General features: G+C 36.6%; 1 protein-coding gene and 1 long non-coding RNA gene across 2 annotated transcripts; both read right to left on the bottom strand.

The window, feature by feature from the left end:
* Positions 1-9,955: 9,955 nt before the first annotated feature.
* On the bottom strand, positions 9,956-15,593 carry LOC141325329 (ankyrin repeat and SAM domain-containing protein 4B-like). Its single transcript, XM_073833938.1, has 2 exons — positions 15,323-15,593; positions 9,956-11,571 (listed from the first exon to the last, which is right to left on the bottom strand). The coding sequence occupies exons 1-2, from the start codon at positions 15,481-15,483 to the stop codon at positions 10,464-10,466; spliced, it is 1,269 nt and encodes a 422-aa protein (XP_073690039.1). The 5' UTR covers positions 15,484-15,593; the 3' UTR covers positions 9,956-10,463.
* A 1,474-nt stretch (positions 15,594-17,067) lies between these two features.
* On the bottom strand, positions 17,068-18,527 carry LOC141341372 (uncharacterized). The gene is made up of 3 exons (XR_012356651.1): positions 18,487-18,527; positions 17,673-17,851; positions 17,068-17,181 (listed from the first exon to the last, which is right to left on the bottom strand). It is a non-coding gene; the product is annotated as an uncharacterized lncRNA (long non-coding RNA).
* Between the last annotated feature and the right edge of the window lie 2,502 nt (positions 18,528-21,029).

The following is a 21,029-nucleotide window of genomic DNA, read 5'->3' as shown; positions in this document are numbered from 1 at the left end:
TGGTTGAGAGGTGCCAACACCATCATCATTATGATCATCAGGGCATGACATAGTTGCCTGTACGGCTATTGTACATAAAAACAGACATTTTGTTATTGTGCAGTAATATGAATTCACAAATGAATGGTAATTACAACTTGATGACTCATAAATGACTTCATACAATAAAGAATGTGGGTTAGCAAACCTGTGCTTCTGTAGTGAGGTCGTAGAGTTGTTATTGAAAGCTGGGTGGCAACTGTGCACAATTTTGGTGTGTCCGTCTGGCAGGCCACGTGATGCACCCTGGCCGATTCTTGAAATGCGTTTGCCTAAACAAGAGCAGCAATAATTGAAGCATGTGTTTTCTTTACAAAATCAGATACCTTTTAGCCATAAAAGCTCTTAATCCCACAATTCATGGGCAAAAAAGTGATTGTATAACTATCAACCCCATCCATGTAGTACTGAATAACATCAATGAGAGTGCTAATGGCCTTGAATTACATGCAGACAGTGTTGGGAAAAGCTACTTATAAAATTACTTACTTTTGCGTTACTTTTTCTATTCTAGCCTGGGGTTGATTGATTGTTTTTTATGTAGAAAAGGTCTATTTTTGGCAAAAGCCCAATAACGTTTAATTATTGCAAGTTTGAGTCTATGAAAATATGGAATTGCGTTGAGTTTATATCTCGCAATTTTTACTTTTTTTCACGCAATTATGACATTTTTCCTTCCTTGGAATTTCAAGATATAAAATGCAAAAAAAAGTAATAATTTCATGATATAAACTCACAATTGTGAAAGTCAATTCTGATTTTTTTCCCTTACATTTTTGAGTTTGTATCTCACAATTCGGACCTTTTTCCTCACATTTTTGAGAGTTTTTTCCACACAAGCATGACTTTTATTCTTAGAATTGCGAGATATAAATTGCAAAACAAAAAGTCAGAATTGCAAGATAATTTACTTTTTTTTTTCTCACAAATGTGAGTTTACATCTTAATGTAAAAAGTGACAGTGTTAATTTTATCAAAAAGTAACAGATATTTTATTGCAAATTAATTAAGTAATGCGTTACTTTACTAGTTACTTGGAAAACTAATCTGATCATGTAACATGAGCCACTTGTAATGCCTTACTCCCAACACTATACTGCAAAAAAAAAAAAAAAAATGCTTTTCTTACTTAGATTTTGTCTTGTTTCCAGCCAAAATATCTAAATATTCTTAAATCAAGAAGGATTTTCTAGCCGAGCAAAAATTATTTTCAAAATTAAGCGAGTTTTTGGTTAGAACAAGCAAAATAATCTGCCAATGTTGCACACACACACAAAAAAAAACTTATTTTAAACAGAAAACAAGATTATTTTTCTTACCCCATCGGCAGATTATTTTACTTGTTTCAAGCAAAAACGCACTTAATTTTGACTTAATTTTTTTCTGAAAACAAGTGAATTTTTACTTGTCTAGAAAATCCTTCTTGATTCAAACTAGTAATTCACTTTTAGAACTAAAATTACAGATAATGTACTCACCCCCTTGTCATCCAAGATGTTCATGTCTTTCTTTCTTCAGTCATAAGGAAATTATGTTTTTATAATATGATGTTTTATAATATAATGGACTCCTATGGTGCCCCCAACTTTGAACTTCCAAAATGCAGCTTCAAATGGCTCTAAACGGTCACAGCCGAGAAAAGAAGGGTCTTATCTAGCAAAACGATCGATTATTTTCTAAAAACAATTTACATACTTTTTTTTTTAACCTCAAATGCTCATCTTGTCTAGCTCTGTGTGCACACTGTGTAGAGATTAAAAAGTATATAAATTGTCTTTTTTTTCTTTTTTTTTAAGAAAATAATTGATTGTTTCACTAGATAAGACCCTTCTTTCTCGGCTGGGATCATTTAGAGCCCTTTGAGCTGCATTTAAACTGTATTTTGGAAGTTCAAACTCGGGGCACCATAGAAGTCCATTATATGGAGAGAAATCCTGAAATGTTTTCCTCAAAAAACACCATTTCTTCACGACTGAAGAAAGAAAGACATGAATATCTTGGATGACAAGGGGCTGAGTACATTATCTGTACATTTTTTGTTCTGAAAGTGAACTGCTCCTTTAAAATGCTATTTTTTTTGGGACTAATTTTATTCTTAATATACTAAAAGAGAATTTTGAGAACATCTAAGAATACTCAACTTTGCTATTTTGGGACACCTAAATAGTTCACATGAATATGAACTAAAATGTTATTTTAACATACTATGTCTGTAAAAACCATTTAATTTAGTTACCACTTGAAATCATCTGACATACACTTCCTCATACAAAGAAAATACACCTAATTAATATATAATAAATATATACCACATGTATTTATAATGCATTTCAAATGTATTGTAATTATGTTAACATTCCCTTTATATGATATACCTACATGTTTATGGTGTTTCTAAATAGTACAATCAATTATTACTATGTGATTAGTAGTACTTTTTTCCACTTTAAAAATATAGCACTTCAAGTACTTTTTTTATTTAGTGATAGTTGTTCATGAGTCCCTTGATTGTCCTGAACAGTTAAACTGCCTGCTGTTCTTCATAAAAATCCTTCTGGTCCCAGCATTTTTGTGTATTTGAACCCTTTTTAACAATGACTGTATGATATTGAGATCCATTTTTTCACACTGAGGACAACTGAGGGACTAATATGCAACTATTACAGAAGGTTCAAACACTCACTGATGCTCCAGAAGGAAACGCAATGCATTAAGAACAGAATTTTTCTTATTTTGCCTAAATATCATATTTTTTCATTTAGTACTGCCCTTCTGAAGTTACAGAAGATTCTTGCAGGTTTCCCAGAAGACAAAATAAGTTAAATTTACTCTGTTCAAATTCAAAAAGTGTTCACCCCTGGTTCTTAATGCATCTTTTTTTCATCTGGAGCATCAGTGAGTGTTTGAACTTTCTGTAATAGAATAGTGGCATATGAGTTCCAGTGTGAAAAGATAGATCTCAACATCATACAGTCATTCTGCCGTACTTTATCTGACTACACTTTAAATCAGTTCAAGTGAAAAAGAAAAAAAAAATAGAACGTTCTTGTATTTAAGTATTTTTGGAGCATTCAAATACACTTAGTTTTACCTGGGATAACCAAACGAAACACACAACCAGAGAATTATTATAAAACACTTACATCCGTGTGACAGATTGACGGCACAGCTCCATCCTTCAAACACAACTTGGATGCGAGTCCAGCTTCGTACTGGCCCAGGTTTGCAAAACAGTCGGGCGAAAAGTGTTTGGCACACACAAACAAGTTTTTGACCACTGTTTCTGGGACATTTCCTTTATATACAAAATCAAGCCACTTTGCTTTTGTTTCCTCTGAGGTTGGGAGTCGGTGTAGGGACACCTGTGAGTGTTTACAGCCGACCACAGAACAGCTGGCATGCTTGGATCGCTTCATTGCTAGAACGAACTGTTTAGTTTCTGTTTCTGCTTCTTCTGGGTTTATTTGGCGAGTTACGGATCCAAGTCTAAGGTGCATATAGCGCCATCTACAATATAGGAGTGCACAAAACCACGGCTCATCTTAAAAAGGCACCTATTATGTATATTTTTACAAGATGTAAAATAAATCTCTGATGTTCGTTCCAGAGTGTGTATGTGAGGTTTTAACTCAAAATACCTCACAGGTTATTTTTTATAGCTTGTTACTTTTAAGGTACGAGCCTTAAAATGCAAATAAGCAGCTGCTCCCGGCCCATTTTGCAGAAGAGGGCGGAGCTTCAGAAGCTCCAGCATACACGTAGCTTTAGCAACATTAGCCTTACAGACAGAGTGCCAAAAAACTCCCAAGGAGTGAACGACCATTGACCAAGAAGAAGAGTGCCAAGAAGCTCATTCAGAAATGCAATTTGGAAAACGAAACCTGAAACGTGATACTTACTTTGTCTCCACGAAGCGTTGGTATTGATCCCTCTTTCAGAATCAGCCTTTGCGAAAACCCAGCGTTGAACTGACCCTCGTTTGTGAGGCAGTCCGGCGTAAAATGTTTGGCACACACATATATGATTTTACTGAGTTTTCCCGGGACATTTCCTTCGAAAATGAAATTTAACCATTCTGACCTCAGCGGTTCAGATGGAGGGAGTCTGTGGAGACTCCTGTGTTCCTTGGTGCATCCCAAAACACAACATTTGTAATGCCTCTTGGGCGCTGACATTTTATATCTCCAGTAACAAAACAGCAAAAAAACAAAAAAAAAAACAGCAATGTGGACTGCTGCTTGTCTCTTAGGGTTAGGGATGTGTCTATGCTAATAAATGGGCGGGATTTCTCCCTACAACCTCAACGTAGGGAGAAATCTGGCACTGTGTGTTTAGAGAGACTGACTGTTTATGATATTTTAGGATTGTAAAAAAAAAAAAAAAAAAAAAGGCTAATAGTTTTCACACACTGCGGTCACAACTTTGTTCAGACACCTTACAAAAGTGATTTTTGCATACTGCCTCCCCTATAAGACCAGTGTTATGCAAAAAAATCATTAATGCCTTAACAGCTTCCACTGAGAATGATAGAAAAGGACTTATTAAGCAGGAAAGAGCGCAATATTTTGAGGAACTAAAATTAATAGGTGTTAAAGATACGTACAAGCAGTATTAATTAAGATATCAGCCTAATATTTCACCTACCTGTTCTTATCATGTTGTCTTCTTGCCCTGGAAATCCTGGTTCAGTTTGTCCAAACCACAAACTATTTTTGTTCCTCAGACAGATATGTTGAAACTTTTGTCAGTCTATAATGTTTTTCCTGGTCTGACCAATTAATACAGCCCAAAACATGACAATTGTGCATTTTCCGCAGCAATAATCAGCTAAATATGCAAGTTTTGTTTAGTTCAGTGGCCTTGTTTACATTGGCCAATTGATGACATGTCGTAAAAAAAACGCTCGATAGGGAAATAACTAGAAGAATAACAACGTGCAGTAAATGGTAAAATATAATTATGTTTATAATTAAGAGAATACATCGAAATAATATGGTGAGACACACTAATTTGCAACATCAAGCAGCAAAACAAGCTGTTTTGTACAGCTAAAAATAGCTGGATGCAGATGAGACCAGAAGCCAGAGCCATAAAATGTACAAATGGCTGCACTAGTTCTTACAACAAAAAAAGGTGCATGCCCATTTAATTCACCCATTTAGTTACATGAGCAAATTATAATAACAATTAATCCAATGTAAAACAACTATCTTCATTACAATTTGTTTTCCTCTTTTGTTTACTAGATCAAATGTTCATCATGTCATTATGATTTCATGAAATTAGCCTTTCAGTTGCTTTGTGTTGCAGATAAAGCAGCAACAGAATGTTTTGATTTAAAAATAATAGATGGTCAACTCGCTTTTAAATTACCTATCCAATAGTTTTACTTATTTCTGAAGCGTCTTTCTGCCAACAATAGCTTTTCGTTCAGCTATTTTTCAAGTATCAACGAATCATAAGCTGCTCTTTCTAAATATTTTAAATGATTTGACTCAAGAGGGCGCTGTTGGTAAGTGTTCGCTTTTGTAGGGTTTGTTGCCGTTATCAAAACAATCTGTAGGGTAGAGTGGGGGAAAACGCCCCCCTGGGGTAAAACGCCCCCCACCTGTTTTTGCCAAAATAACCACTAGAGAAAGTCAATATACATTTTCACTGTTGCTATGCACTACATTGACAACGGGGATAAACAAATATCCTTGGAGAAGCTGAAACCAGCGACGTGTTTTAAGAGAAGAGGATTACGGGGTAAATGCTATAATTTTCTGATATTAGTAAACAAGTGTTTAAGAGAATATAGTTCTGTAGGATACCACAGTGATGTATGATACATGAAAAGTGAAGTGTGTAGTTTGAGAGGATATGTTATTTATAAGGAATATAATTGTCTTTTAAAAATTATAAAACAATTTAAAAAAGACATAGCTTGTGGGGTAAAACGCCCCCTACGCTGAGGGGTAAAACGCCCCCCAGAGGGCACGGTTTATCTCTATCATAATTACTATGATAACATATTTCTATCTATCAAATTTTTTGTTTTACACTTAATGCAGTATAACTAGGTGGTAAAATCAAAATAAAATAAAAATACCTCAACATATTTGTTTGCATGGCTTAGTTATATGTATAAATATAAATGTTAAAAAATTTGGATATTTTGGACATTCCTCAAATGAATATAAATATATATACATGTTGATACATTACTTGCCTTTTACTTTTAGAGATTAAAAACTACAGTCTGTTAATTTTGCTGTTGATCTATGAAGCAAACTGGTTGGTAAGAAAGGGGGCATTTTACCCCACTGCTGGGGCAAAACGCCCCCTTTGTACAAAAAAATGTTCCGTCAAAATACTAATTAATTATGAAGGCTGAGCAATTTTAATATTTGGTGAATAACTTCTGCCATAGTCACTCAAAACCAGGATGGCAATTCTAGTCACATTTATGTTTTGTTACACTGTAATGTCACATTTTCCTTAAGGGGGGGCGTTTTCCCCCACTCTACCCTAACCCTCGACCGCTAAACCAGCCATAAGGGTTCATTTTTTGAAATTGAGATTCACACATCATCTGAAATCTTTCCAATGATGTATAGTTTGTTAGGAGATACAACTATTTGAAAAATCTGGAATCTGAGGGTGCAAAAAAAAAAAAAATCTAAATATTGAGAAAATCGCCTTTAAAGTTGTCCAAATGAAGGTCTTAGCAATGCATATCACTAATCAAAAATTAAGTTTTGATATATTTATGGTAGGAAATTAACTAAATAGCTTCATGGAACATGATCTTCACTTAATATCCTAATGATTTTTGGCATGAAAGAAAAATCAATAATGTTGACCCATACAATGCATTGTTGACTATTGCTACAAATATACCCGTGCTACTTGGTTTTGTTGTCCAAGGGCACATTTGTGCTTTTAGGATCTCTCATAGATTGGAGTTAATTAGAATTAATCTTCAAGACAAACTACAGGTAAAAGTCTTTTCTCTCTATGTTAGACTGAAGTGTTTAATAGCTTAATTTAGCTAACTTAACTCCATAAGCAACTGTTGGGCTCTTGCAGATGTCGGCTGAGCTGTTCACAACGACTGATCGGCTGTCCAACACAGATCAGATCCTACTTCTCTATGTTTATGACCTGCATCTGAAAATCATTGAACAGGTTAAACATTCACATCATATTAACCAACAAAACAACAATCAAACACTTCCTGGACTCAGAGTTTTCGCTAGCACAAGTGTACCAGGTCCAACATTTAAAAAAAGACTCTTTGGCCCGGTTTCCCAGACCCACACTTTACAGTCATAATTCACACACACACACACACACACACACACACACACACACACACACACACACACACACACACACACACACACACACACACACACACACACACACACACACACACACACACACACACACATGTTGGGTTTACATGTTTTATGGGGACATTCCATAGGCGTAATGGTTTTTATACTGTACAAACCGTACTTTCTATCACCCTACACCTACCCTACACCTAAACCTAGCCCTCACAGGAGATTGTGCACACTTTTACTTCATCAAAAAAACTCATTGTGCATGATTTATAAGCCTGTTTCCTCATGGGGACCTGAGAAATGTCCCCACAAGGTCAAAATCTACTGGTATTCCTATCCTTGTGGGGACATTTGGTCCCCACAACGTGATGAATACCAGGTACACACATACACACACTCACACACACACACACACACACACACACACACACACACACACACACACACACACACACACACACACACACACAAGTGAATTCATTGCATCTGTTTCAAATGAAGTGAGACCTTTTCTTTGCCTTCGGTAGCATTTGCAGGCTGCTCAGGAAGTATTTCAATGGATGTTTTCAACTCGGGAGATAAAGGAAGACCTTCCAAAGGAGAACTGCAGACTAAAACCAGAGGAGGCCCTGCAGAAAGAGCCTGTTGATGTGGAAGTGCTGACGATCTCTGTGGAAGAAGTAGTTGCATCTGTGCAGGAGACCGTGCAAGGTTTTACTTGTTACATTTCTCTGAAATTCAAAGCAAAATACACAGAACCACCAGAAACTGGTTAAATGAAACACAGCTGTTTCTGACAACCCTTTAGTCTCACATCTAGAACAAACCTCTGTAGGAGCTGTCAACACCAGTGCAATGGAACAGAAGTCCAGAAGGAAAAGAAAGTACGCACTATTGTGAATGTATGCAATTGTCAGCTGCATACTTGATGTATTTTTAGCTAACTGTTCCGTTTGTTTTCTCCTTGAAGGACCTGTGGCTGTTTCTCATGGTTCTGGAGCTGCAGACGTTAGTCCCTAAGTCTCAAATGCATCTGAGATGAAGTTATTACAAAACTGATGCCTCTCTTTTGTATCTTTTTTTTCTGTTATTGGACATTAGAAATTAATGTCATACTATATATAATGTGTTCAGGCATAGATTTGTAGTACAAAAATAAAACGGCAACATTACAAAATATAAAATAAAACATTAAAATAATATAAATCACTAGTTTTTCTAAAGAAACAGTAGACGCGTTTCCATTACAGATTTGCGCAAAACTTTGGCGATATTTTATAAATGTCGATTAAAAGGTATTGCAAAGTAACAGTGTTTCCATTAACTGATGTTATGCGACTAAAACGTATTTTTTTCCTCTTGCGATAAGTCATGGCAATGGATTTTTGTGTGATTTTGGCTGTATTTAATCAAATGTGACCTAAACGCGAAAAAAAAAAAAAACGTTTCCATTGCTGTTTTGCGAAACATTCCTTTTTTCAAATTGCCTGAAAAACCACCTCATGTGAGTGTAAAAACTTGTTTGCGATATATGGGAGTTTTTGTGCAATTGACGCGTTTTCATTAGGCGTATTTTTCGCAATTTCAATTTGCGCAATTTAAAGAGTAATGGAAACGCAGCTAATGACGCATTTCCATTAAGCGTATTTTCAATTCGCAATTTTATTTTGCGCAGTTTAAGGGTAATGGAAACGCGAGTCAACTTTTAACAGCGGGAGTCAGAGTCATTAGCTGCGGTTCCATTACCCTTTAAATTGCACAAATTGAAAATATGCCTAATGGAAACTTGTCAATTGCCCAAAAACTCCCATAGCAAAAAAGTTTTTATGCTCGCATGAGATGGTTTTTCTGGCCATTCGAAAAAGGGATATTTCGCAAAACAGCTATTTACAGGTCACATTCAATTAAATATAGCCAAAATCCCACAAAAATCTGTTGCCATGACTTATGGCGAGATAAAAAAAATAACATTTCGTGATACTTTTTAATCGATATTTATAAAATATCACCAATGTTTGCACAAATCTGTAATGGAAACACGCCTTCTCTCACCTTCCATCCCTGACACCATTGAGTTTTAACAGACCCTCCCTCCATCGCGATATGGTTGGATATTACTGGTTTTGCTCAGCTGTTATTTGTTTGTGCGATAAATTGAATCAGTCTGAATAAACAATATAACAGCATTAATGGGAAAACTAATTAAACAACTCACACACTTAGCTATAACCACTTTGTTATGTCAAAATAATACTTGAAATGGCTTGAAAACATGAGCTGTGGGAGTTTTTAGTGAGCAATCAGCTTAGTTAAATTTAAAGTCAATCTCTGTGTCTGTGACCAATATTTACTGAGCTTTGATGATTGATCCAAAAAATTCAAAAATAGTTGAACGTTAGCTAATAAAAAGAATAGCAGAACATAAGTTGACAAATAAAATACAGTATATTGTTTAAACTGCCTTGAGTTATTTTTATACAAGTAAACTGCTTAAAAAACTAACTTTGCTGAAAATAGAATCACAAAATCAGTCATAAGGGTCAGTTTTTGAAATTGAGCTTTATGCAACATCTAAAAGCTGCAGGCTTTCCATTGATGTATGGTTTGTTAGGATAGGACAGCTATTTGTCTGAGATACAACTAACTAACTAACCACTCTAACAAAATGATTGATTGATAGATAGATAGATAGATAGATAGATAGATAGATAGATAGATAGATAGATAGATAGATAGATAGATAGATAGATAGATAGATAGATAGATAGATAGATAGATAGATAGATAGATAGATAGACAAATATGATCTCTAAACATGAATGGCATCAATTTTTTAGAGATTTACAGCTTTTATTTCAAAGATGAAAACAATCAACATGTTCTTGGAAAAAAATGGTTGATTCTGAAAAATTAATTAAATTGATTAAACTTACTTTACTACAATAAGGACATGTTTAACAGCTGTATTACTTCATACAATCATTCAAATCACAGAAAGTGAGCTATGAAACAAGAACTACATGATGGCAAAGGAGTGTCAGTTGAGAGAAACTATAAATGTTTGTGTATAGCAGGAGAGAACGGTTCATGTTATTAAAGGAACGTGTCCTTCATAACGCCAGGCTGCTTCAGCACAGCTTTCCTGTGAGTCGATGCTTCCAGAATCTTCTTGCGCGGCCCAAGCTGGATGCGGATGCCCTTGAGATCGTCGTCTGAGCAGAGCATCAGAGCGTCAAGATCCAAGTGTTCACGGGTGAACACGGGACCATAGTCCAACAGGCCGATCGATGCCAAGAACGAATCCAAGTGTGAGGTGTCTTCTTCCTCATCCAGACCGATCTCCTCTTCATTCCACGGAAGCTCTGAATCCTCGTCCAAACCCTCCACACCTTCGTCCACTGTTTCAAACAACTCTTGACGGATGAGGTACCCTAGGTCTTCTGTATTCCCGCTGGGGAGGTCTTCAGGGTCCATGCCCATTTCCATGGAGAAGTTCCTTCGGAACACCATTTTTCCCAAACCAGGTCTTTCGAAAATAGACTTGACCTGACCAGCTCCCTCGTCGTCTGAATCTCTCTCTGCATCCTCATCATCTTCCTGAATTTCATCCTGCTCATTGAAGACGTCAGCAATACCAGGTTTCTCTTGCGAGCCGGTGTCTTGTTTGACAAAAATGACATTGCCGTCCCCTTGTCTACTCACTGTCCCTTTGTCTTTCTTCCCAAATTTGCGCTGGAGGGTTCCCTTGATTGTCGTTGAGATCGATCCATTGGCGTCTGCTGCAATGAGTTTGGAGAACTGATCTCCGTTTATGCTGCTCAAGGTGCCCGAGCTGGAAAGGGAACTTCCTTCCGAGATTGAGCCACTTTGGTACATCTTGTCCATCTTATTCTGATGTCTCTTCTTGACACGTTCGCACTGCTTCACCCTACGCTCGGCATCTTTGGTGGCCTGGTCTTTTAGGCGCGCCACCCTTTTGGCGTTCTGGCCTGTCTGTTGGGCGGCAGAGGTGTCCAGGAAGCGGACGCAGTCCATGTGGTCTCGAGAGGCAGCCACATCCATGGGAGTGTGGAAGTCATTGTCCAGAGCAAAGAGGTTGGCTCCGAAGTTCACCAAAAAGCTGACGATCTGCATGTGACCGTTTGCAGAGGCGTGATGCAAAGGTGTGTTCCCCCAGATGTCACTTTTGTTCGGATCCCCCCTACAAGACATAAACACAAATGAACAAGCAGTTAATGTATTGATTGGTCGACTCCCTAGTGCTAGGGTAAATTCAGGTTGATTGGGACACATTTTGTAATTGAAATTACTTGGAAATATTGTCCCAATAAACCTGAATCCACCCTACTTGCATTACTATTATTATTATTAGTCATTTTTAGGATTAAGGGATTATTTCACTTCCAGAATAAAAACTTTCTGATACTTTACTCACCACAATGCCATTCCAGGACATTCATTTCTTTCTGATGAAGGTTTCTGAGGAAAACATTACAGGATTTTTCTCCATATAGTGGACCTCAATGGTGGCCAACAGGTTAAAGGTCTAAATTGCAATTTCAATGCAGCTTCAAAGGGTCCTACAAGGGTCTTATCTAGCAAAATAACTGGTCATTTTCTTAAATTTTCTTAAAATTTTGTTGTTTTTGTCATTTTTGTCAATGAATTTTTTACCCTACCCTACCTTTTTGAACTGGAGTACATAGAAAAAGAACTAACCATGCATGACCTTTCCAATATACGCAATGCATGAAGTTGCAGAAGTGCATTGCAGAGCTAGTGCAAGATGAGCATTTGTGGATAAAAATGATATAAATTAGTATTTTTTTTAGAAAATGGCCGATTGTTTCGCTAGACAAGACTGTTATTCCTTGTCTGGGATCGTGTAGAGCCTTTTGAAACTGCAATTTTGACCTTCAACCCACTGATCCACTTTGAAGTCCACTATATAGAGAAACATCTGAAATATTTTCCTCAAAAACCTTCATTTCTTTTTGAGTGAAGAAAAATAATCTTGGATAAAATGAGGGGAAAATTGTCAGGAATGTTTTATTTTGGAAGTGAACTAATCCTTTAAGGCAGGGCTGCCAAACCCTGTTCCTGGAGAACTAACTTCCTGCATCTGAACCAACTAATTAGGATCTGAAGGTTGGAACTTGATCAGGGTTAGAACAATAAAATGGTTTGGTTTTAAATGTTAAACATACTAACCTAAAAACCAACTAAAAATGCCTTCACAATCACTTAAGCTACTTGAAACTAGACTAAGTCCATATCAGTCCACATTCTCATGCTTTTGTCTTGTCACGTGTGCTGACTTACACATACAATCCACCGAAACCAGGCTTCGTTCATCCCTCAAAATCATTTTTATACTGAACTGAATTGGAATTGGAATTTTACGAGTCTGAATTGGACTTGACCCTCTTCTGGTCTGGACTCAAATGAGCTGATCTCGACACTGCAACGCAGGACAACCTAGTTTTTACAAAGCATTCAGCAAGGCTCTGGATCTCTTCCACAACACAATAGTAGTATAAATATTTAGTGTTTGTAATTTAATAAGGGAATTAAAGCCTGTTCATACCAATGATGATAACTATAATGGCAACTATAACTATAACTATAACTATAACTATAACTATTTGTATGGTTCACACCACAACTACTACAACATAAAGGATTAGATTCACTTTTATTCCAGCTGATGAATGACAAAAACATTGACAGCCAGTCAGAATCTACCTGACTTTAAAGAGACAACTGCTGCACTTTTATAGTAAACCATTGGACGTTCATTGCTGTGGACTCTACTAGCTATAGTTATCCTTCTTGGCCTGCACAGTTTACCCCAAAATTAAAATACTGTCATTATTAACTCACCCTCAAGTCATTCCAAACCCATAAGTCCTTCATTCATCTTCTGAGCACAAATTAAGATATTTTTGACCTTTCTATTAATATGCAATACAGCTGTTTGGGCATGTAAACTATCTGCAAAGTTGCAAAGATCAATAGGAGTAAACACAGAAAACACTTGCCTGAACTGCCTTATTTGTAGTCCTGAGATTACTTCTATGACTACAAATACACATTGCCACAATGGCCACCTACTGGCTGCTTTGGCCTGCCCTCAAAGAACAGTTGGGTAAATTATTTTGCTATGTTGAAAAGACGCTCTTATTATCAGACTCTGGTCTAAACTGGTCTGCAATATTGACGCCATATCATAGATAAAATACTGTTTACAGCTGCTCATGAAGCCTCAGGAGCTGAAAACAGATTGACCGCAATCGCAAGCGGCACTAAGAAGTTGACCAATCACAACAGGCTGGCTTTTCAGAAGAACTTTAAAGAGACAGAACTGAAACAGAACATTTAGGGTTCAAAGAGGGCTTCAAAACTGTACAGATCATGGACTTTAAAGGAGTAGTTCACTTTCAGAACATAAATTTCCATTTTGATGTACTCACACCTTTTTCATCCAAGATGTTCATGTCTTTCTTTTTTCAGTCGTAAGGAAATTATGTTTTTTGAGGAAAACTATGGATTTCTATGGTGCCCCCGAGTTTGAACTTCCAAAATGTTACAAATGTTACTTAAACTGCAAAAAGTACATAAATTGTATATGTTTTTAGAAAATAACCAATCAGTTTGCTAGATAGGACCCTTCTTCCTTGGCTGTGATCGTTTAGAGTCCTTTGAAGCTGCATTTTGGAAGTTCAAACTCGGGGGCACCATAGAAGGGGGTGAGTACATTATCTGTAAATTTTTGTTCTGAAAGTGAACTACTCCTTTAAATCATGTAAATTTATTCTAGAAGAGCCAAGTGAAATGATGAATGTGTAAATGAGCATGAAATGGACACTACAATTTAAAAGTAACTATAGTCTTTGACACTTTGGTGCCTCATTTGTCCTCAGCAGCAATTAAAATTCCACTCTCACATACAGTATTTCCACATAATTCATATCATGCCTAAAACAGTTAATATGTAACCTGCTGTAAAATAAAAGTCCAGAGGTACACCCATAAAATCTCTGATTGATTACAATATCTACAAGAGCTTATCTTTAGAAAAACCATCTGTTGATAGGTGGATGAGGCACACAAGCTGCAAACAAACATGGGTGGTGAAAAGTAAGCCTAATTTTCTTTTTAATTATGGAGAGAAACATAACTTTCAGACTATCCCTAAGCATCCATGACAAGAAACATCCCTGTCTAAATTGACATTGAGCACATCTATGAGACATAGATCAGTGCTCTATATCATGAGTGTGATCAACCCCAATGCTGCACAGAATAAATAAACTCTAAGCTTGATAAACTGTGGAAGGAAGAAGAGGCCTATTGTTCCAGATTTGCATAACTAATTTGGCTGATTAAACTCTTGGCATGAGCTCTGGGAACGTTACAAATGGTGCACACAGCAATTCATGCGAGAAAGAAAGTCAGTGGAGGACACACAGCTGCCCAGAGAGAAACTCTGACTGTTTCAGTGGTATTTTAATAATGACATCCATTTTAAATGGTAGCAATATTTATGATCTGTGAGTTTGCCATAGACAAGAGTGATTACTGACTCATAAAGCACACAAGTAAAAAAGACTCGCCCAAAGGGAATCGCCCAAAGGTCATAAAACTAGTTTAATCCGGAGAATCTGTTGTAATGTATTATATCCCCGTAATTAAAAAGAACTTTAGCATACTTAACATGGATATTATTTAGTGTGAAGTAAATGCTAATATTTATTGGCACTTAATGCAAATAGTTGGACTTTAAAGTGCTATTTTTGTCCCTCTTAAGTACATCTTTATACAAAGCAAGGTGACAACCATTGTTAAACATTTTTGAATAGCATTGACTTAAACTAAAATGATTATTATTCTTATAGATTTTAAACATAGAAACAATAACGTAAGTTTTGTACAGAGTTTTCTGTGCTCACCCTCTACTACATATGAGCTGCAGAGCTTCGATGTGTCCGTGGTAAGCTGCCCAGAGAGTGGGTGTCATGCCATCCTCATCCGGGGCGTTCAGATCTTTCCTTGTGGCTTCTTTCAAAAGATCCAAGTAGCCATCGATGGCTGCTTTGTGATACCGTGACATGATTGTAATAGCGATCTCCCTTCTTCAGCAAGTAAATGTATTTTGCAAAGTGCTACAGGACCATCTTTGCTGGCTTCTCGCGTGCTCTGTCACTGTGTGTCTGAGGGAGGAGAAACTCTGATCACACTGCTTGGTAACGACACCAATATCACTGTCATAAACTAAAGTCCAGAGTGAGCTGTTATCGCTTACCAGCAGTGCTAGTTTGAAGAGATATAAACAAGGACAACTACTTGCTCTTTTTTGGCGAAAAATGGTTTATAGTTTTTGTTTGATCATTTTAGATTTCAATATTTTGAAAAGGTGTTTCGTTACATGGTTTTGAATATCATTAAAAGGTATTTCTTCTTCATTGCCAGCGGGCATATTTGGTTCAATTTTGGTTGCGACGTTGGGTGACCAAAATTCAATGTCAATTCAGTGTCTATTGTCAATGTTAAATTAATGTCCTGTCAACTGACGTTGATTTTTTTTTGTTGATTTTAGGTTGTGCATTGCTAAGTCAACATCAAATTGCCATCAAATACTGACGCCAACTCAATTTTCCAATGTCTAACGTCAACCTGACGTTATATTGACGTCCGGTGCCTGCTGGGTTGTCTTTGTTGTGTTATTGTACTGATAAGCCACTTCTCTCATAACTAACACTGTATGTTTATGTGTTAGTTAGGATCAGGACTATGTGCTTAGACCATGCTACCATGTCTTTTATAATATTTTTGAGTGCAAAGTGCCATAGCAACACGGAAGTGGTCATGAATAGGTATAGAGGTTACGCGGCCATATAGGAGATACTCAGATGTAAACAACAGCATTGACTGCACTGTTAATGTACTACTGAATATGTTGTTCTGCTAATTTATGATGTCTAAACCACAGAAAAACGTGTGGAAGCTGCTAAATCATATAGAGAAGGACTTGACAAACTAAAGTTAAGAGGTGGTAAAGATACACTGTAAAAAATTCACCCGTATATTTACAGTAAAATACTGGCAGCTGTGGTTCCAGCCCTTTACCGTAATTTTACGGTTTCAACAATGCTGTAATTTCACAGTAAAGTACTGCAGCTGTGGTTACAACCCTTTACCGTAATTTTACGGTTTCAACAATGCTGTAATTTTACAGTAAAATACTGGCAGCTGTGGTTCCAGCCCTTTACCGTAATTTTACGGTTTCAACAATGCTGTAATTTTACAGTAAAATACTGGCAGCTGTGGTTCCAGCCATTTACCGTAATTCTACAGTTTTAAATTTTACAGCTCTGCTTTAATTTCACTAAGTACTGGCAGTAAAGGTTCCAGCTATAATTTATAAAAAAGTTTTAATATAAATACTGTTTTCTATTTACTCTATTGTCCGATATCTATTAACATCCCTATATGTAGCATAATGTATAAAGACTATCTAAACAGACATTTTACTCAATGGAATAAATGAAGAAAATAGATTATGGTACAGTATTGTTTGCCATTTATTTAAAACATCTAACAGGTTAACAAATATATTAACAGTTGGGGGTGGGGGGGGGGTCACAAAAAAAAGGAACCAGTAGGCAAAAAGAAGAAACCTTATTAAGAGGGAAGTCCGGATTTGAGAGGACAAGAGAACCATGTGGTGAAAAAAAAACGTACGAAAAGGCAAAAAACAGCCAACACGTCCCACATCAGCTTTTGATCTGTTCTCAGAGGAAATCCAAATCTGAGAGGAAAGAAAAAAAAAAATCTTAGTGGTAAAATAAATCATGTCAAAAACTAGTAATCACATAGTCTACGAAGACTTTTAAAAGAGACATAAAATGATCTTATTATCGTACATAACTAATGTGTGTTACAGCATAGATGAAAAAAATAAAAAACATAATCTTGACAGAAAGATTATGGGGTTAAGACAAGATGAGAAAGTTTAGCTGTGTGTAACAAATCAAACAAGGTACTAATGAACAACCATCACAAAACAAAAACATTTACACTGCACTGGCTAATGGGATGTGTTTAGTAAAGTCATGAAAGATTATAATTGTTTGTCTATACATGTGACTGATGAAGACATTTTATGACAAATAATGCATAAAATCATGCAATTCCAAAGGGTTCAGATACTTTCACTGAATATGAATGCAGTTAAGATGTGTTGATTCTTTTATGAAGCTGCACAAATGTGAGTGTCAGTGGGCATTTAAGTTTAGTTACCTAGACGAAGTTCCATTCGAAATCGATGAAGTTCTTCAGGAGAGAAGCAACTTTGGGATTGACAGTGGTAGACTTCTTCCTGACAAGTTTTCCAGTCTTCTTTGAAACCACCTTGCCTCTGCAAACAACACGACTCTCTAGGGTAACCATCCAGCGTTCAGTGCAGTTCTCTGCCCTCCCTGAAATGAATTTAATTTTTTTTTTCAAATTATACACAACACTTAAAATAAGTTTACACAATATTCTTAATTTTCTGATTATTTAGGAGTGTATTACTTTTTCTTTGTCAGAACACTGCGGCGAGTGGGACGAATTTGAGGGACGTGAGAGAATGGCGCAAATACTGTTCATCATCAGCGTGATTACTGATGAGTGACACCTGCACAACGCACCGGTATAAAAGCATAAAAGGAGTAGCAACGACAGTGGAGATCAAAAGAGGAATAGGCCTGATTTTATGTTGGGTTTTGTTTCTGTTTTATGTGGCCAGCAGTCGTCCGTGAGGGGCTGCTGGCTTATACTTTATTTTTTTTATTGGTTTATTTATTAAAATAATTTAATGTTTGCTGCTTCCCGCCTCCTTCCCATAACAAAACCCAACATAAAATCAGGCCTGTTCCTCTCTCGATCTTCATTGTCATCGCTCCTCCTTTTATGCTTCCGCTACTCTGTGAGAGATACGAGACTGTGTCACGCAGGTGTCACTCATCATCAGTAATCACACCACCGGACTTGCGGTGTTCTCTCATGTCCCTTGACCTCGTCCTGCTCGCCACATACACAAATAAATACATGGCGTGCCTGTGAAACTCACCAAAGATTAGGGCTCAGTAAAACATCAAGTAGATGATTCCTAGAAAAAAGAAGAAAAAATTAATATTTCGTCATCTTAAACCAAGCAAAGAAATTCGACGTTGAGCACGGAGAACATTCAGCTGAGTGTAAGGCCTCAGCTGTTGAGAACTGTCAATCTACAAAACGTGTTTCGCGCCGAAAAGTCGAGAATATCCGCCTCGTCTTTCAAAAAGAACCTCTTTGACTTTTTAATACTATGTAAGTTACTTGTGGATTTCACAAAACACGCAGGTAACATCCTAACCGCAGCACTAAATCGAAAAAATATACATAAATATCTATTTTGCTTTGGGAATTTTAACAGATTTACATTATTTTCATGGAAACTAAACAAATTGACCACTAAATTTTAATTATTATAATGATATTTAGAGTAGTTTTGTAATTATTCTCCATTTTATGTGCACGAGATTATGTGAATAACGTTACCATTAATGCATCTTGTAAGATTCGCATCATGTAACATTACTGAATCAGAAATTCATGTAAATCGAGTTAAGGGTTACTACAAATGAAAGCCAAACTAATTTCTAAATGGTAACTTAACTTTAATCAAGCAAATAGTTCGCCGTGATAATCGGAGCTCAGAGAACATTCATTAGCAGGCGAAATGCCTCAACCGTTGAGAGCTCTGACAAAACTCGATTCGAGCACAGTCAAAAATACCTCGTGAAAAAGGCGATTGTACAGGTTGGGAGCAACATAACAGACTAAACAGTAAAGATATAAACTTACCTTGAACAGTGTCCTTCTTTAAGACCATTGATGAATGTTGCGAACTGCTTTCTGTTCGAAAGTAGACTGCATAGTGCGTTGAAGATGCCCCGCCCCCACGTGCTATTTTTTACAGCCCAATACTGCTTTTTTAAAGAAACAAATGGGTTTACACATAAATGCTGTAAATTTACGACAAGTAATTAATTTACGGAACATGGACTGTAAATTTACAGGATTAAACTGTTTATTGAAATAACAGTATTTTACTGTTGGAAATTGGCTGTATTTTTACAGCAATTTTTAACAGTGTAGGTACAAGCAGTATTAATTATGATATTAGCCTAATCTTTAACCTACCTAACTACCTACCTGAGTGGAAATGATAAGAACAAACACAAATGTTGTCAAGATTCTTGCTCTGGAAAATCCTGGTTCAGTTTGGCCAACCACAAACGCCTTTGTTCCTCAGACAGTTTGTTTTTTGCACTCTTCTCTTCTCCTTGACTTGTTATAGGTTTTGGCAGTCTATAGGCTACTCCAGATGTTTTTTCCCGGTCCAACCAATTAGTACAGCCCAAAACATGACAATAATTGACCATTTTTAGCAGCAATAGTCGACAAAATATACAAGTTTCGTTCAGTTCTGTGGCATTGTTTACATTCAGTGCCGCCAATATGGCCGATTAAAGATGCATCGTGAAACCACTCTATATATAGAGCTTTTTTCTGAGTAAACAATGTGCGCTGACATTACGAATTCTAACGTCAGATTGGATGCTCTTTTGTTCCGGTCTTCATAGGAACCCATTCAAATAGCGTCCATCTGTTTGTAATGTAGCTAACGTCGGCAGCTTCGTGTCATTTACACACTCATTAAATTTTGAGGAGTGAGGCACTGACAAATGACGGTCATTGCAACATTGTAAAGTGATGGCGCTATAGAGCCATGTGCTTTTTAAAAAACATTTTAATAGGTTTAACACTAGATTAACAGCTCAGAATATACGCTAATTTGACTAGAAACACTGAAGACCGGAAATGCAATGCCGGATTGAGGAAAAACATCTATAGTATGGTGATGAAAGAGGTCAAGTTGATCGTTCCAAGATGGTGGACGCATCTACGTGCATAGAGCAGTCCTATGGGGTATCTATACATGTCTATAGATTTTCCAATGTCTAACGTCAACCTGACGTTATATTGACATCCGGTGCCTGCTGGGTTGTCTTTGTTGTGTTATTGTACTGATAAGCCACTGTTTTCATAAATAACACAGTATGTTTATGTGTTAGTTAGGATCAGGACTATGTGCTTAGACCATGCTACCATGTCTTATATAATATTTTTGAGTGCAAAGTGCCAGAGCAACACAGAAGTGGTCATAGGTATAGAGGTTACACAGCCATATGTGACCCTGGACCACAAAACCAGTCATAAGGTTAAATTTTAATTTTAAGGTTAAAACTGAGATATATACATCATATGAAAGCTCAATAAATAAGCTTTCTATTGATGTATAGTTTGTTAGGATAGGGCAATATTTGGCCGAGATACATCTATTTGAAAATCTGGAATCTAAGGGTGCAAAAAATCAAAATACTGAGAAAAACACCTTTAAAGTTGTCCAAATCAAGCTCTTAACAATGCATATTACTAATCAAAAATTACATTTTGATAGGTTTACAGTAGGAATTTTACAAAAAATCTTAATGTAACATGATCTTTACTTAATTTCCTAATGATTTTTGACATAAAAGAAAAATCAATAATTTTGACCCATTCAAT

Source organism: Garra rufa, chromosome 1 (genome assembly GCF_049309525.1).
Source record: "Garra rufa chromosome 1, GarRuf1.0, whole genome shotgun sequence".
Classification (NCBI taxonomy): Eukaryota; Metazoa; Chordata; class Actinopteri; order Cypriniformes; family Cyprinidae; genus Garra; species Garra rufa.
The sequence above is the reverse complement of the archived record's forward strand: the minus strand, read 5'-3'. Positions and strand labels throughout refer to the sequence as shown.

What these genes read in the sequence shown, in the direction of transcription:
- LOC141325329 (XM_073833938.1), bottom strand. Translation starts at nt 15,483, where the DNA reads ATGTCACGGTATCACAAAGCAGCCATCGATGGCTACTTGGATCTTTTG. An exon ending in CAGCTCATATGTAGTAGAGG is followed by an intron (nt 11,572 to 15,322) that starts GTGAGCACAGAA and finishes TATGTCTTGTAG; the next exon opens with GGGGGATCCGAACAAAAGTG.